Source organism: Equus quagga, chromosome 15 (assembly GCF_021613505.1).
Source record: "Equus quagga isolate Etosha38 chromosome 15, UCLA_HA_Equagga_1.0, whole genome shotgun sequence".
Classification (NCBI taxonomy): domain Eukaryota; kingdom Metazoa; phylum Chordata; class Mammalia; order Perissodactyla; family Equidae; genus Equus; species Equus quagga.
Window position 1 is genome coordinate 39,171,988 of NC_060281.1, and position 16,289 is coordinate 39,188,276.

Below are 16,289 nucleotides of genomic sequence, written 5' to 3' on the forward strand. Positions count from 1 at the left end.
GCATAATGAGGTGCTGTGTGGCTACCCTCCATTGATCAATGAATGTCCATTTAGTTGTAGTTCGAAGAGGGGGAGACAAAGAGAACCACTCACTCTGCCATGCTGCTGATGCCACTCTCAAACTCTCTCCTTCTTGAATTATTTTCTCTGCATGTCAGCTTCAGCCTATCTTATCTGTAAATTACCTTTGTTTTGCTTCTTTAGACAACACTGTGGATGGAAAATGCCTTCCCACAGCACCCATGCATACCTGCTATTAACCAGGTATAATTCATTTCATATCACTGAGCCATTCAATCAAAATATGCAAGAAATGACCTCTGGTGTAGTCTGGGCCAGATGTCCATCACAGGTGCAGTCTACATCAGAGGGTAGTTGGGCCACGTTATGTGGACATGTTTTGGAAGACAGGAAGTCACCACTGCTAAATGGATGGGAGTTGAGGGAGGGCAGACAGGTCTTAACAGGCATTCAGCATATTCTCAGAGGCAGAACTTTATAAATAAATTCTGTTGATGCCCAATCCCATAGCCCCTTGTTCTACTTTAAGATAACAACTCTCCAGGTGTTTGCCTTTCTTCTTCTCCACCTGAGAGCTTTATCTAACGCCAATGACGCTTGCTGCTTTGCATATACAAAGCCCAAACTCGAAGTGCAGGGGAGGTAACACTCCAGGGGTCACCTTCAACCAATGGGGGATGGGAGTACTGTATCAATGGCCCAGGTTCCCCACCCCTTTTAGAAGGATTCTGAGGTATATCCCAAAATTTCACATGGTTTCTCAGAGTGTCCTGGGTGGGATCCTGCCAAGTTGCCCAGATGATAACCAAAATTAATGTTCCCTGAATGACATTTGTCACTTAGTTGGCTTTTTTCGTTTTATTTATTTCCAAACTTGGGTTTCCTGGGGACATTTCCCAAATAGACCACATGAAACCAAGGCTTTGACTCAGAGTCAGTTTTTCAAGAACCCAAACTAAGAGATGGGATTAGGTAGAAATTGCACAGAATATTGTGTCCAACAGTGAGAATTATCTTTTCTGGAGAAGTACACTCTGACATATACACCTGAGTCTAGCAAGTGAATAAAGGGCTACAGATAAATTTTCCAAAGATTCACAGGAATCTCCAATCATGGAGGCCCTTAGTCTATATAGGGGCCTACCAGGATGGAGGTCTCATTCTCCTTCAGAGTGAGCCAGGCTGTGAATATGCTAAGTGCAGTAGGCTAAATAGTCAACACTATCATCTCTGCAACCTGTGAATATGATACATTACATGGCAAAAGGAACCTGACAGATGGAATTAGGGTTTTGGACCTTAAAGTAGGAAGATTATCCTGGGTTCTTAGTAAAGTTATCCTGGATTATCTAAGTAGACTCAATCTAAACACATAAGTTCTTAAAAGTGGAAGAAGTCAGAAGAGTCAAGCAGAGTCAATGGAAAAAGAATCAGAAGAGATTCAAAGATTGAGATGGACTCAACCTGCCATTGATGCTTTGAAGATGGAGGAAGAGGGTCATAAACCAAGGAAGGTAGCAGCTTCTAGAAGCTGGAATAGCCCTCAGCTGACAACCATCAAGGAATGGCAACCTTGTCCTAGAACTGCATGAAACTGAATTCTGCCAAAAATCTGTGTAAGCAAGTAAACAAATTCTTCTCTAAGGCCTCCAGAAAGGAACACAGCCTGCATACACCTTGATTTTAGCCCAGTGTGATCCGTGTTGGACTTCTGACCTACGGAAATGTGAGATAATTAATTTATGATGTTTTAGGTCCTGAAATTTGTGGTACTTCATTATGGCAGCAATAGAAAACTAATACAATCAGAACTTTGTGAAAAAACTGCAATGAGGTAAACTGCGACACCTTAGGAAATAAACTGTAAGTGATTAAATTCTAGAAAGAGCTCAGTTGAAAATGAAGATTAGTAACAAATCCATTTAACAAATGTAACTTGACAACCACATGCTGGGTAGGGGATATACAGTGGTGACCAATAATGGTGATGATAATGAAGAGTAACCTTTCACCAGCATCCATCAGTTGAAAGGAACAACTGTGAACATTAGAGAATGATCAGGGGTGGAAATATCCCTTTCCTGGAGACAGTTTCTAAAGTGTGATAAAAATATCACTAGAGTTCATCTACCTTCCTTCCTCCCAAATTCTTATTCCACAGACAATCTTTAGGTGCTCAGTTAGGCTTCCTAGAGACCTTCAAAGTAGCAGGATTGGTTCTGGCTCCATGATCACGCATCACATTGACAGAGTGGGTACACATGTGCCCATTATTAGTTAAGAGTTTGGCCTCTAGTCCCTTCACATCCTGTATGATGCAGTCCCTGTGAATTCATTCTCTGGACCACGTCACCCTGAATCCATTGAAGCACCTGGCCTTGGCTCTGACAACCGACCTTGAAGGAACCAAGTAGATTGTGGCCTCTACGGTCACCTACAGTGATCCTTACCCTGGGGTGCCCTGGGAAGGGAAACTCAGGGATGCCTGTGGTCCCTTCACCACAGAGGCAGAGGGTCTGGAGAATAAAACAGGCAAGGGGGTAGGGGTAGGGCAGGTGTCAAACCTCTCCTGGCAGCACAACTTTCTCTGTCAATAACAAGATACTCAACTTGGCCCTGCCTCAGTTTCCACATTCTTGAAATGAGACTACCTCACAGAGCCATTGTAGCAACTAAATGAGTGAAATTCACTTAAAGCATTTAGCATAGCACCCAGGATATTTTAAGTTATCTATAAATGTTAGTTAATTTTGTTCAAATCCAAGTTCTCACTCACTTGCTGAGTCAATTTTAAAAAGTTAATTCACTTTTTTGCATCCCTGTTTCCTTGTCTACAGAAAGGAGACAATAAAGTGGTACCAAACTCAACTGTCATATGGAATAATGGAATTAATATGAGTGAAGTGCTTCACATAGTGTGGGCATTTAGCAAGTATTTTATTGTTGTGATGTGTTGCTGTTAAGGAGGAGGCCCTCAGCTCTGGGCTGGGCAGGGGAAACAAGGCTGTTACTTCAACCTGAGGGTCCCCATTCCCACCAGCAGAGACTGGGGTCACTGGGGTCTCCAGGGAAAGATCAGACACTAGTTCAGTAACCAGGGAACTCTGCACTCATGTGAGTGCTGGGCAAATTGTTAAAGCAGTGGGATCAAAAGTACAAACTTCAAAAATAGGCCGCAGAGGGCCAGAGAATGTGGCGCGCAGGAAGGTGTAGATGTGAGATCCATCCAGGGCATTGTAGAATGAGACCTCACCACTCTCATAGTCCAGGAATACCCCCACTCTTTGAGGAGGGTTGGCAATTGTCAGGTTGGTCCGAGGGCCAGAGAAAGCATGATAGTCATTCCCATGAGACAGCTCCATAGTCCAGAATCCATTCCGGGGGTTTATAGAAACATGATATTTCCTCTCCACATTCTCCCTACACACCCCCAGAAGCCACTGTTTCCTGCCCCCCACCTCCACCTCCCAGAAATGTCTCCCTGATGTGAAGCTTTTGCATCCAAGCACAAAGTTAAAGTAATCAAATCTCTTAGGATTGTCTGGTACATTCTGTGGTGGAACTGCCAGCTTCAGGCTCCTCTGGTCCTCAGAAACAAGGAGTCGGGGGTTTGCTGTGTCTGGATCAAGAATCACATCCTCTGCGGAAAGTTGGAGCACAGACCATGGGGTCAGCCACTGTTCCTAGACCTCAGAGCCTCAGACTCCAAGACCTGGGTCTGGCTGAGGAGGTCTGAGTCCAGTGTCCAGTGTCCCCAGTCAGCCCTGAATGTAACTCTCTCAATAATAGCAAACAAAAGGCCCAGGTGTCTTGTGTTCAGTGGCCAGGAATGCTGAGGGTCAGGGTCTGCCTAACTCGACATCTCAAGCTGGCTGCGTCCTTCCATATTTTTTCTTACTTCCCTCCACAAATTGACTTTACCCACCTGTGCTTTATAATTATATAGATTTACATTTTAATCCTTGCTTTACCACTCATGAGCTGAGTTACTTTTCCTTTTCTATAGTCTCTCTTTCTATAAACACAAGGTATAGAATGTCTTTCAGCCTCAATTTCTGTATCTGGAAAATGGGGATAAAAATCCTAATCTCTAAAGTAGAAAAAGACAGCACAAGTTTTATATGTAGCACAGGGATGGTCCTGGAGAAGGAGCCTTGATAACATAATAGCTCCATGCCTTTTCTGTGCTAGAGGCCATGTTGGGGACTTTCTTTGCTCCCAGATCCACTCTTCACCTTTCTCTACCCTCTTCTGGGCCCCAGGAATCTAGCCTCTACGGACAACATCACTGGGTGCTCTTGACTGTGGTTACCTGTTGGGTTTGGCTAATGGGAGGTGCTAATTGGAAGCAGAAGGAAAAGAGAAGCACAGCGTTTGTTTCCCCTACTTCCTCCCTGCCAACGTCAGATAGTGATGCTCTAGCAAAGGCATGACTCCTCTCAGGCAGCCCTGGCCTTGAGCTACAGCTTCCTCTGGGCTCCAGTGACTGCTCCCTCTCTCTATTCCTTCAAGCCTAGGGGTGGTGACACCTCCCCACTATTGTGAGCCCTGGAGCACTTCACATTCCCTTGTTGATTTTCCTTAATCCCACTCCCATCTCTGTAAAGTATTCCTTTCCTAAACCTTTTTCAGCCACCCAGTTTGAACATGCCATCTCTTTCTTGTTGGTTTTTGAACAAAACACATTCATCACCTCATTTAGTTTTTACCTCAGCCCTCACATAATAGGGATTATGATCATCATTTAAAACTGAAGAAACTAAACTTTAGAAACATTAAGTTACTTTAGGACACACAGCAGCAGGAGGTGGCATAAAAAGCTTGAGAAAAGCAAAGGCCTTAGCTCATTGCCTTCTCTCCTTGGTCATTCCACATCCTCACTGTCCCTGCAGTATTATTTCACTCTGCCTCTCCTTCCCTCAATCTACCCTTTATGCCTCTTCCTTCCCATGAAGATCTGTGGAAGCCAGGAGAGCAATCCTCCCTGGTTCTCTGGGCTCTCAGCAGGAAGGCCCTGGAGATGGACTAAGGTTTGAGACGAGGACCTCAAATCACACACCCGGAACTCTCCCCGTCATGAGGAATTTTGTTCCCAGAATCTTGAAAGTTGGAGAAGAAAATAGGCGTATGGTCCCTCAGGTTGTTGTCCTAGGGAGCATACAGTGATTCACTCACCAGCTTGGAAGAGGGCCATCTTCCATTCTGAAAGGCAGGAGACACAGATAAGGAAAAGGCATTATTTGTGTTCTTCCTCCCACCTATTCTTCTCACTAATCCTTTGCTTTCTCCCTTTCTTTAGTCTCTTTCTGTACCCAGCTTCCTTTATCTACAGCTCTGCTGGATCAGGCATATGACCTCAAAAAAATGGTGGACTTCTCCTTCCATCATGATGTGTCTGCAGGCGACATGGCCAGGCTTTGCTATGGTTTGGGCATGTGTGCCAGCAGGGTGAGGGGTGGCTGAAAATGCCCAGATGTTTTATCTGGAAGGTCCTTTCTGAGGCTCCAGAAAAGCAGGGGTGAAATTCCCCACAGAAAATGAGCCTCTGGGCTAGATCTTCAGTATTCTTACTGAGAATGCCAACGTGTCACATAGCAGAGAAAAGGTTTAAATGCTTAGTACACATGTGCTGGGAAGCTTAGAGAACATCATGGTCACTCACCAGCATAGTCCTGAGACTTCTCTCCACCTACAATGGAAGAAAGGTAGAGATGCCACCTGAAACATGTCATTTCTGAGTCATTTCCTTTCTCTTGTTTTACATCCATGTAATTGTTCTTTTTGACCCTGAACCCCACCCTTCCCATCTTCTCCCTCTGCCTGCTCAATTCTCTCCTCCCCTCTCCTCCTTCATACCATATCTGAGAACATAAATTGCATGCTGATGATACCACAGCCACTATGTAAGTGCTTTCCCAGCTGAGACCCGGCAGATCTATTCTGTACGTATCTATGCTCCCATACCTGGGTGTGGGTGTTACTGTGTGTACACGAGTATGTGTATGTGTACTAGAATCCATCGATCTCAAGCTGTATTACGTCCTCTCTACTTCTGAGGAAAATAGGGCAACTTAATGTGGAAATTTCAGATTCTATATTTTAAATGTAGTTGTAATAAATCCATGACAACTGAGACACTGTGGCCACTCCTTTGCTTAAGACACACTTTTCCCTCTCCTTCTTCTCTGATTTTCTCATTCTTTTAAACTTTTCATTCTTTGTTTTCTTCTCAGCAGGGTACAGATTACGTAAAGCAACTAGTGAGGTTCCTAGCATAGGGAAGGCACTTTATCCAGGGGGTTATATCCCTTCCTGCTCCTTTCTTTTCAAATGCACCCTGGATATTCCCTGTTGACTTGATGGGCTGATGAGCCTGTAAGCCCCTCCTGGAAAGAGACTGAAGCCCCTTTTCTCCACTAAAAAAAAATACTCCCCACTGTTTCTCCCAGTTCACCCACCCTTATTTCTTTCCCTTCTAAAGGCATCTGGGATATTTCTCAGTCCTAGAAAGAGTTAAGGGTGAGGAAACCAGCTGCAAAATATCGGAGTGGAGAGTCTTAGATGCAAATTCAGAGAAAATATCAGAGCCACTGAGGCATGAGCCATGACAGGCAGTCTATCTCTCTTAAGTTTGCAATGGAAGAAACCTGAAGAGTCATGAAACAGCTTAATGCAGAGATACCAAGACGTGAGTTGACCCCTGGGGGAATCTGAACTTACGCAGTACAAGCTGGAGGTACTCTGGAAAATAAGCAGGAAAAAAAAAAGACACTACTGTTATGGGGATTGAATGGGGAGGACTTTTGGAAAATAAAACTTACAAATGACCCAGTGCAGGGGTGGGTGCCTGGGGTGGGGATGGGGTGAGATCCTGGGGGGCACCCTCCCCTAAGCCAGTGCCTCAGGTTCTCTCCCTGATTTGATACCTCTTGCCCTTCGTTCCTGCTCCTTTTCTGCTTGCTCTTTCTCTTTCTCCTTATGCTGTTGCCAGACGAAGTAACAGGCCACTGTGAGAAGCAACAGCAAGACTGGGAGGGTCCCCGCCAGTGTGGAGATCCAGGGCCAGGCTCTCCAGAAGAAGGGGTCTGCAATGGAATAGAGCGTTAGCCTCTCACCCCCAGGGCTGGAATCATAGAGTTGATCTCATGATGTTAAATGATCTTTCTCCTCCAAAAGTCTCAGGGAACTTTGGGGAGGACTTCGGTAAACTCTTACTACAAAATAGTCTATTACTTACCTTGAACTGTCTGCTTCTCACATGTGAATAGGAGTTACTTGAGCATCAGAATCAAATGTTTTTTCTACGTTAATTTTTCAATAGGTCAAATGTACATGGTTCAAATATCGAAAAAGTCTAAAAGTCTTCCAAGTCCCTCCTCCCTACCCCCATTTATTAGCCTCTCATTAGTCAGCTTAATATGTGGTTAAGAATAGGAATGTTGGGGCTGGAGGGCCTGCATTAAAATTCTGGCTCCTCCATTTAACTGGCAGTGTGATCTTGGACTAATTACTTAACTGCTCTGTTCATGGTGTCCTAATCTATAACATGGGGGTAATAATAGGACCTCACTCATAAGGTTAAAGGATTAAATTAATGCTTATAAAGATCCTGACATACAGTGAATACTTGTATTATTTATTTTTATACCAAAGACAGCATTCTATACAAACTGGTCTGCGGGTGGCTTTTTCTCTTCATCATGGAGATCTTGCCATATTATTATACAGAGAATGTCTGTGTCTTCTTTCCCAGCTGTGCAGTATTCTGTTGCATAGAAGTTCTTGTGCATAGTTTCTAACTTTTTGCTATTGTAATTAATGCTACAAGAAATAGCCTTTTACATGAGTCATTTCATACAGGCAAGTACCTCTGTCAGAGAAATTCCCAGAAGTGGGATTTTGGATCAATATTTATTAAGTAATTTGGAGAAATTCCACCTATTGCCCCCAATAGAAGTTGTGCCAATTTGTACCAAAAACATACCAGATTGTCCCAATAAATTTCTAAAAGTAACGGTCTCCCCACATTCCTGCCACGAGAGTGTGTTATCTGCCACCTCAATTTTGTTTTCCTTTGTTTTGTTGCCAATCTCACAAGTGGAAATGTTTTCATACACATTCTTCTATTGCATGAGATAGGACAACATCTTGTGTTATTTCCTTTTTTGTGAACTAATAATTCATATCCTTTGCTCATTTTCTATTGCATTGCTTTATATTTTAAGGATATTAGTTCTTTCCATAAGATACCAGTTGTGCATATTTTTTCCAGTTTTATCATTTGTCTTTGCTTAAGGGTCTGATCTTTACCATATTCCCCTAATTCACATTGCCTATCACAGTTCCTGGCACAAAGGAAATAGTAAATATTTGTGACATAAACAGCTTTTGGAGAAAAGAAACATCCCTGGTGTAAGAAGAAAGCTCTGGATCCTGCTCTGTGCCTTATATTCACTGCAGAGACCCAAGTCAGCAACAGAGAATCACACATCCTCCTTCTTTCAATGGCCACAGCTCAGCACAGTGTATCTGAGGCTAAGTGGGGTACTGACCTGCGATGGAAATCCTGGTGGTCTTTTCCTGGTTGAGGAGGGGATTTCTGATGATACAGGTCACCCCTTCCCTAGAGCTGCCATTCAGGATCACAGATGCTGTGACTGCATACAGACCTGCTCTATTTTCATGCAAAGATGCTGCCCGAGCTGGCATGTCCTCTCCATTGACATCTCTCCACTGTATTTCCAGTTGGGGATACCAGTCGGTGGACATGCACTCCAGATGGATCCCTCCATCCTCATAACCCTTCATCTCAATATCAAGATCAGAACCCAGTGCTGTGGAAGGATAAATGAGCCTGAATTCTTTTCAAAGAAGCCTCCTGTATTGATGAGAGTTTCACCAGGAATCCAATGACACACTCACATTAGATAATTCAATGGGAGTTTCATTAAGGAGCTATTTACAAAAGTGTGGTCATGGTGAGGGGAAAATTACATGGGATGGTACAATACCCCAGGGCCAGGAACAATGGAGCTATTACCACCCACCTCTAAACCCAAAGGAGGGTGGAAAAGAAGCCATTTTGAAGACCTAAAAAAATAAAGTCATGTAGTGAGGGCAGTCAGCTGGAAAGGTCCTGCAGGGAGAAAACTGGGAGGAGAAGTACCTAGACCGCTCTCTCCTCTCTCACTTCTCTCATCTTCTGCAATGGCTCCTCATTGACCAAATCCAGCCAGAAGCCACAGGGCAAGAGAGTGCCCTGACACAGAGAAATGCAACCCTTGATATCTGAACATCAGCCTGGTCTCAGTGTTCTCCTGTTGAATATAAGCAACTTCATGGAACATCAGCATCAGACAGGGGCATTTTGTCACTACGATGGGTCAAGACAAAAACAGGACAACTCAAAAATTGTGTTTGAACATAGAGAAAAATATGAACACTGTCCAAACCACAGTCATGACCAAACATTTCCCTATCCTGGCTATGAGTGACTGCTGCTCCTTGACCAGTTACCGCTTGGGTTTTACTTTAGTCTTCCTCCTTAGTAAGACTCATTAATACGCCCATCCATAGTATCACACATCCCACCTTCCTGATGGCTTTCAATCCAGACCAAAGCCCTACTTCCATAAATCCCCCTCCAACTCCCCTAACACAAGCCCAAATTCTATACCGAGTCTTCTCTAACACCCTCTGCCTGAGACACTCTCCCTGCAACATTAAATCAACACAAATTGGTCAACTGCTGGTGTGTTCCAGGGGCCTTTGGCTGGAGAACGTTGGCAGCACAGATGTCCTGCAGGTGTGACTCCCCAGGCCCACAGCAGTGTTCACGTGGAGGAGCCACAGAAGCGGTCTGGAACACAACTGAACCAAAAAAGCTGTGTGCTGTCACAGACGAGATATTTTCTTATCCTTCCTAACTCTGACCTTTCAATTCGTCTCTTAGACCCTGGTGGCCAGCATGAGGGAGTTCTTTACTTGATACTATAGTGTACAGGAGAGATTATTTCTAGAGGAAAACCTGTGTCTCTCCCAAAGGCCTAACTGAAACAAAGAGGGAAAGCAGTGGAGGCAGATCCTAGTGACCAGCCAGGAGTGCTATGAGGTGGATTTGGAGCATGAAATATTCATCTGCCCCCCCAGAATCACAGAGGAAAGATCTCAGAACAAAACTTGGATGCTCACCTGCAACCTCCAGCTCCACCATGGCTTTTTCATAGAAGTCGTCATCTTGGAAATAACACAGGTAGTTTCCAGTGTCAGAGGGTCTGATGTTGTAAATTCGGAGAGTAGCCTTCCCTTCAGTGATGCCATCTCTTAAAATTGAAGTTCTCCCTCGATACTCTGCCATCTGTTTTTCTTCTATTTCCTTCCCATTTACATACTCATATACCACCTCCGTAAGGCTGGATCTCACCCACTTCAGCTCCATGGTCTCTGCACTCATTCTCGGGGAGAGATGACAAGGCAGATCAGCGTCTTCACCCACCATGGCCAGGATGGGCCCATGGGGTCCAATCACAGAAAACTGACCTGGTCATTAAAAGGTGAAGCTCCATCAGAAGGAGTGGGCCATGATGGTAAGGGAAGGGGCCTCATGTAGAGGCAGTGAGGTACAAAAAAATCTAGAGAGAAACAAGATTCTAACAGAAGTACAATTTGTCTTAATGACATGCACACCTTCTGTTTTGGATGGGACTTCCAGGTATGAGAAGTTGTCAGAAGTTCTGACTGGCTACTAATAGGCAATTGTCAGCTTCAGAAACATAAAAGCAGAATGTTCCTTACCTGAGCAAGGGGTAAGCAGCTGGACCAAGATGAGGCAGACAAGGAGGTCAAGCAGAGGGAAGTCTAGGGAACTTGCCATTTTCATCTGTGCTGCAGAGAGATGATGGAGAGAGTCAGGCAGAAACAATGACGTGGAAGAAGATCACGAATTCCGTATCAAACCTCCACCTCCCCAGCGTTGACTCAGGGTGAAACACACAGTCACTAGTGTGGTGACTCAAGATCCTCCTCTGTCAAAATGTCTGCTTGGGAATCTCTTAACCTTTGAGCTCAACATGAAAATCAAGCATAAAAATATGTAATGTTAAGTGTACATGCATTTACCATAAATGTTATGTATGTAGGTTTGAATTTACATACATTACCCCTAATCCATCAAGAAATCCTTGGCTCTGCTGTCCAGATATGTTCAGAATCCTTCCTCTTTCCCACAGCCAGGTCCCAGCCTCCACCATCATACTCTGATTAATGCAGGACCCTCCTCTCTGGGTCCCCTGATTCCACTTGTGTCCCCTACAGTTTATGCTCAAAACAACAGCCAGAACATTCCTTGCGTCACATCATGTCTCTCCTCTGCTCAGCACTTTTTGTAACTCCCGTTTCACTCAGAGTAGATGCTGAAGTCCTCACAATGGCCAACATGGGCCTCCAAGACCTGACCTCTCACTTCATCTCTCCTACTGTCCTTGTCTGTTCCAGCCACACTGCCCTTCTTGCTGGTCCTTAAACTGACCAGGACAGAGGGCCTCGGCTCTCACTCTTCCCTCTACCTGGAACTCTCTTCCCTCAGATATCCACAAGGCTCATTCCCTCACCTCTTTCAAGCCTTTCCTCTAAAATTGCTTCCTCTATGAGACCTTCTCTGACCACAGGATTACGGCAAACTGCTCCCGTCCCCCTGAGCCTGCTCTCTTTTCCCCATTGAATTTTCATCATCAAACATATTATGTGTTTACTATGTTTCCACCTGCTGGAACGAAAGCTCCACATGAAAGGATATTGATCAATTTTGTTTCCTGATGTTTAACAACCCTGTAGAACAGTGTGTGGTTCACATGGGACTCTCAATAATATTTCTTGAATGAGTGAATGGATGAGGGGTAATATATTAACCCATCAATATTCACTAGCATTTTATACAAGTTAAAATGATCCCATTAAATGGTTGTCATACAACAGGAGGGGAGGTGGAGTCTTGTGAAGACAAGTGTCTGCCGTTAGAATGACATGCTGTTTTGGTCTGGCTTAGGGAGCCATTCACAGCTTCATATGCTCCCACTGGGACTTGCCTATATTAATGTATTTATTCCTATTTTTAAATGAAGTGGTTTCAGGGAGCAAGTATGTCCTGGATATGCCTGTCAGAGTGTTAGCACTCGTTGTGCCTCAGTAGAACCTTTTCACAATAGTTCTTTGGAAAAGAAATATCCCTGAGAAGGAAATTATTCATTTCCTGTCTTCCCTTTCCCCAGGTGTTCATCAATGTTCCTTGGCTGATAGCCTCTGGGCTCACCAGCAATGGATAAACTCCCTGGTCTTAGTCCTTCCACTGCTAGAGAAACATCTTTTGAGGCAGAGATATAAGAGCTGGCACTTGCAAAGAAGGGGCAAATATGTCAAGCTAGGATCTCACAGCAGCCCAATAAAGCTCATGACTCTACAAAGTGTTGGGGTTCTCCCAGCTCAGAGGCAGACTCCCCACACGCTGTCCAGTGCTCCCTACTGTATCTTGGCTCAGAAAAACACCTCTACTATCTTTTAGGCAAGGTCTGTGGCATCACTGTGAACATTTGTGATAAGGGAGGTGTGGGGCCCTTGCCAGCTGTCAAGGCTGGGTTTTAGTTGGAGTTCTAGCTTGGCTTCCATCCTAACATCCCCAGATGTGGCTGCATCCCTAGATAGTGGAGAGCCTGAGAGTAGGCCTAGGTGGATTACTCAGAGACAGGACTGAGATCTCTGGACATAGCCTCTCACTTCTCCCTGGTCTTCTCCCATCATGCATCCTCTCCTTCCCTGAAGACATCAGGTGGAACGGGGTGCTGACAAATGACTTGAGGGTGTGCCCTTCTCTGGAACAACACTGTGGACTCCTCTAAGCCTCAACCCATGGCCATCACTAAGTTTGAATCAGGACACCATAAGACTCTGGTTAAAATCCAGGCAGACTCTTTGATGGAGGCTCTGGAGTCAGTCAGAGGCTGAACCCAGCATTTCTGAATCACAAGGCTAGTGAATGGGACAGCTAGGGATAAGACCAAGTCTCATCCATCTTTTCATTCATTCACCCAACAAATATTTACTGAGCACACACTATGTGCCAGGCCCACTAGCTGTCAGGTGTAGGTACAAAACAGGATGGAAACTATTTAACAGCTCTGTGGTTCACAAGCTGTGTGATCTCAGTCATGTGACAATGCCTGTTTAAACTTCAGTAACTCATGAAGCAATGTGAAATATAAACTTTAGAATGTGTATAATTGGCCCAGCAATTCCACTTCCATATATTTGTTCCAGCAAAACCCTTGCAGGTGTCCAGAGAGAAGCATGTATAAGGATGACAATGCAGCGTTATATTTAGAACTAAAAAAAGGATCAGAAACCTATAAGGTCACTGATAGGAAACTGTTTAGTTAATGGCTCATCGCTATGAAGGAATTTAATGAGGCAGTTAAGACTAAGTTATAGTCACTAACCCAGACAGTTGAGACATATTAAGTGAACAAAAAGCGCATTTTAATGATTCTATTTAAAAGAAAACAAAGTTATAAATTTGTATATACATGTTTGTATAATTGCCTTAAGAAAGTTCTAAAAGGATACATGCTACTCTGAGAACTGAGGATTGAGTGTAAGATACTTTTGTCTTTGACACTATATTTTGGAAGAAGGTTTTAAATTCAAAAAGTTTTCATGTATAATTTAACAATTAATAACTGTTACAAGTAATTATAGTGACAGTAGCATGTTACTTTTTCAGAAAATAACAACTCTGCCAAAACTAACCAGCATGAGGTCCCAAGTCAGGCTACCTGCAAGTCTGGGAACAGCCGGGGAACAAGGGAGCAGAAGTCTGTGCAGCTGGCAGTGCTTCAGACCCTTGTCTGAAATCTGGACACACGCTCAGACAAAACATTGCCGTTCAGCACATCCTGTCCTCTTCAAACTGTTCTCTGTGCTGCTAGAGAGAGGACAATATTATTATTATTATTATAGGTACAATTACTCTGCTGTCCTCAGAGTGGGTAATAGGCTTTGTTTTTTAGGATATTTATTGTTTTTGGTCCTAATTACAAACATATTTATAATGGGGAAAAATGTAAAATAATAAAATTTAAATAATCTGTAATGGTAATCATATACTTCACACCATAACAATGTAGATGTTTCTGGAAGTATTTTGGCCGTATATATATACCAAATACCTTGGAAATGTTTCATTCTTTGACCCAGAGATTCCACTTGTAGGAATTACTCTTAAAGTGGGAAAATCAAGTGTTAACACAATGATTTATGTTTAAGGTTGTTCATCGAAGTAAAATCTACAATAGCAAAATGTAGATATGATTTAAGTATCCAAAGTGGATTAAATTTTGTTATGATTATAAATAAAAGTTCTTTAATAAAATTATAAATTATAAAATTATAAATTAAATTATGTTCACTCTGAGGACAGCAGAGTAATTGTACCTGTAATAATAATAATAATATATAATATATATTTATATATATGTATATATATAACAATTATAAATAAAAAGTCTTTTTGAAAAGAGCTAAGGACTGTCTGGAAATCCCTTCATGATTGAACACTGTGTCATTTAGCCATCCTCCAACAGTTATACATGTATATCTATCTTGTATATGGAGGTTCGTTCATATTTTTCTATATTACAAATAATTCTGTAAGGAACATCTTTACATATAAATCTTTAGGGCACATCTCATTTTAAAATCTCTTAAAATACATTCCCAGAAATGATCAGCAGAGATTCTAAGAGTCCAGTGTTCCTTTCTGACCACAGGAAGTTCCTAAGAACATGTAGTTGGCAAGTTTCCTCATTCAGGTTGTCTCCCTCCCACCAAATTTCCCAATGCAGGTCCCTACGTTTTGCGCTGCCTCCCACCGCTACCCCTCATCTGCTCACCACACACACCAGCACCAACTCCCTCTCTCTGGGTGAGGACTTCCCTGTGCCCACTCTGAGCTGTTTAGCCTCTGTCCTTCCAGGGCCTGTGGCCATGGCTTTTACCAATTTCCCCCACTTACCCTATGGCATTCCCATCTGGAAATCACAGCTCACAGAATGAAGGTGATCAATAGTTCTGCATTATAGTTAACATGCTCCTCTGGAAGAAAGGGAAGAGGAGAGTCTGCTCACTATGACAAACAGTAACAGAGTCCCTCTTTGGAAGAATTGGTTTTTGATTGGCTCAGAGGGGTGTTTCTCATCAGTTGCTGGGCAGGCAACAGTGAGGAATGTAGAATGAAAACTGAAACTGTACTGGATTGTACAGAATGGAGAAAAATTCCAGCCCTAATCCCCTCACTGTTTGTGTCTCTCTGTGTCTACCTATTTGAATCATTCACGTGTATGTTTGTGTGTAATCAGGATTTCATTATCTACACCTGTTTTATGTCTTTTATACCATAATAGATTATCAGCAGAACAAAGCAGAAAATTTACACGATTTTAATGTCTGAAGAGAGGAAGAGGTATATTAATTAAGATGTTTCTGTGGCCATTTGCTGACATCTGTGTGCATGAAGGTGGGCACATGGAGCAGGACATCTTTTACAACAGAGCTAAATGGAAGTATGAATGGAAAGAAAACCAGATTCACTCCACCTTTTCAGCACCTCTTAAACTCAAGTCTCAGCTTCATGAGCAAATCATCTAATTTTCAGCTTTCCAGAGGCAGTGCTGCCAGGGACTGATGGACGTGTCTTATCTTTTTCAGAATTTCCATATTTGGAGTGTTGCTGAGCAGCTCTTTCACCCTCTGTGCCTTATTTGTGCTACTTTTGTATTTTTGTCACTGGAACCAAAGGGGGTTCCCTCCTGGCAAGTTAAATCAGACTCGTCCCCAGAAGTAGTTGTCTCACCTAGTAAGGTGTATTTGTAGCAAATAGCAGACCATGAGGAATCATTTCCAGAATCATGGCATCCCCCAAACAAAGAGAAGCAGGGACCTTTTATTTCAGATGGTGAACAAATACTCAAAAGAGAGAGGTGGGTATTTGCTTGCACAGGCTCAGTTGGAAAACAAGCTTCTACATACACTTCAGGGATGGTAATAAGGCCTAAGCTCCCCCTGGAGAGATCTCAGCATTAAAAATAAGACAAAGGTCATAGGCATAGATCTTGTGGTGAGGCTTGGTCTGGTTCAGGGTGGGTTTGGAAGCATTTAACTGTTTTTTCAAATTGTTTTTTTCCCCTTTTGCTATGTTATGAAGATACAATCACCAACCACCC

The 16,289-nt window shown here is 43.2% G+C and overlaps 1 protein-coding gene across 1 annotated transcript; it reads right to left on the reverse strand.

The window, feature by feature from the left end:
- Positions 1-2,941: 2,941 nt before the first annotated feature.
- On the reverse strand, positions 2,942-15,200 carry LOC124227000 (butyrophilin subfamily 3 member A3-like). Its single transcript, XM_046640891.1, has 10 exons — positions 15,083-15,200; positions 13,819-13,990; positions 10,816-10,900; positions 10,213-10,560; positions 8,574-8,855; positions 6,948-7,106; positions 6,742-6,762; positions 5,684-5,710; positions 5,197-5,223; positions 2,942-3,661 (listed from the first exon to the last, which is right to left on the reverse strand). The coding sequence occupies exons 2-10, from the start codon at positions 13,822-13,824 to the stop codon at positions 3,132-3,134; spliced, it is 1,485 nt and encodes a 494-aa protein (XP_046496847.1). The 5' UTR covers positions 13,825-13,990; positions 15,083-15,200; the 3' UTR covers positions 2,942-3,131.
- Between the last annotated feature and the right edge of the window lie 1,089 nt (positions 15,201-16,289).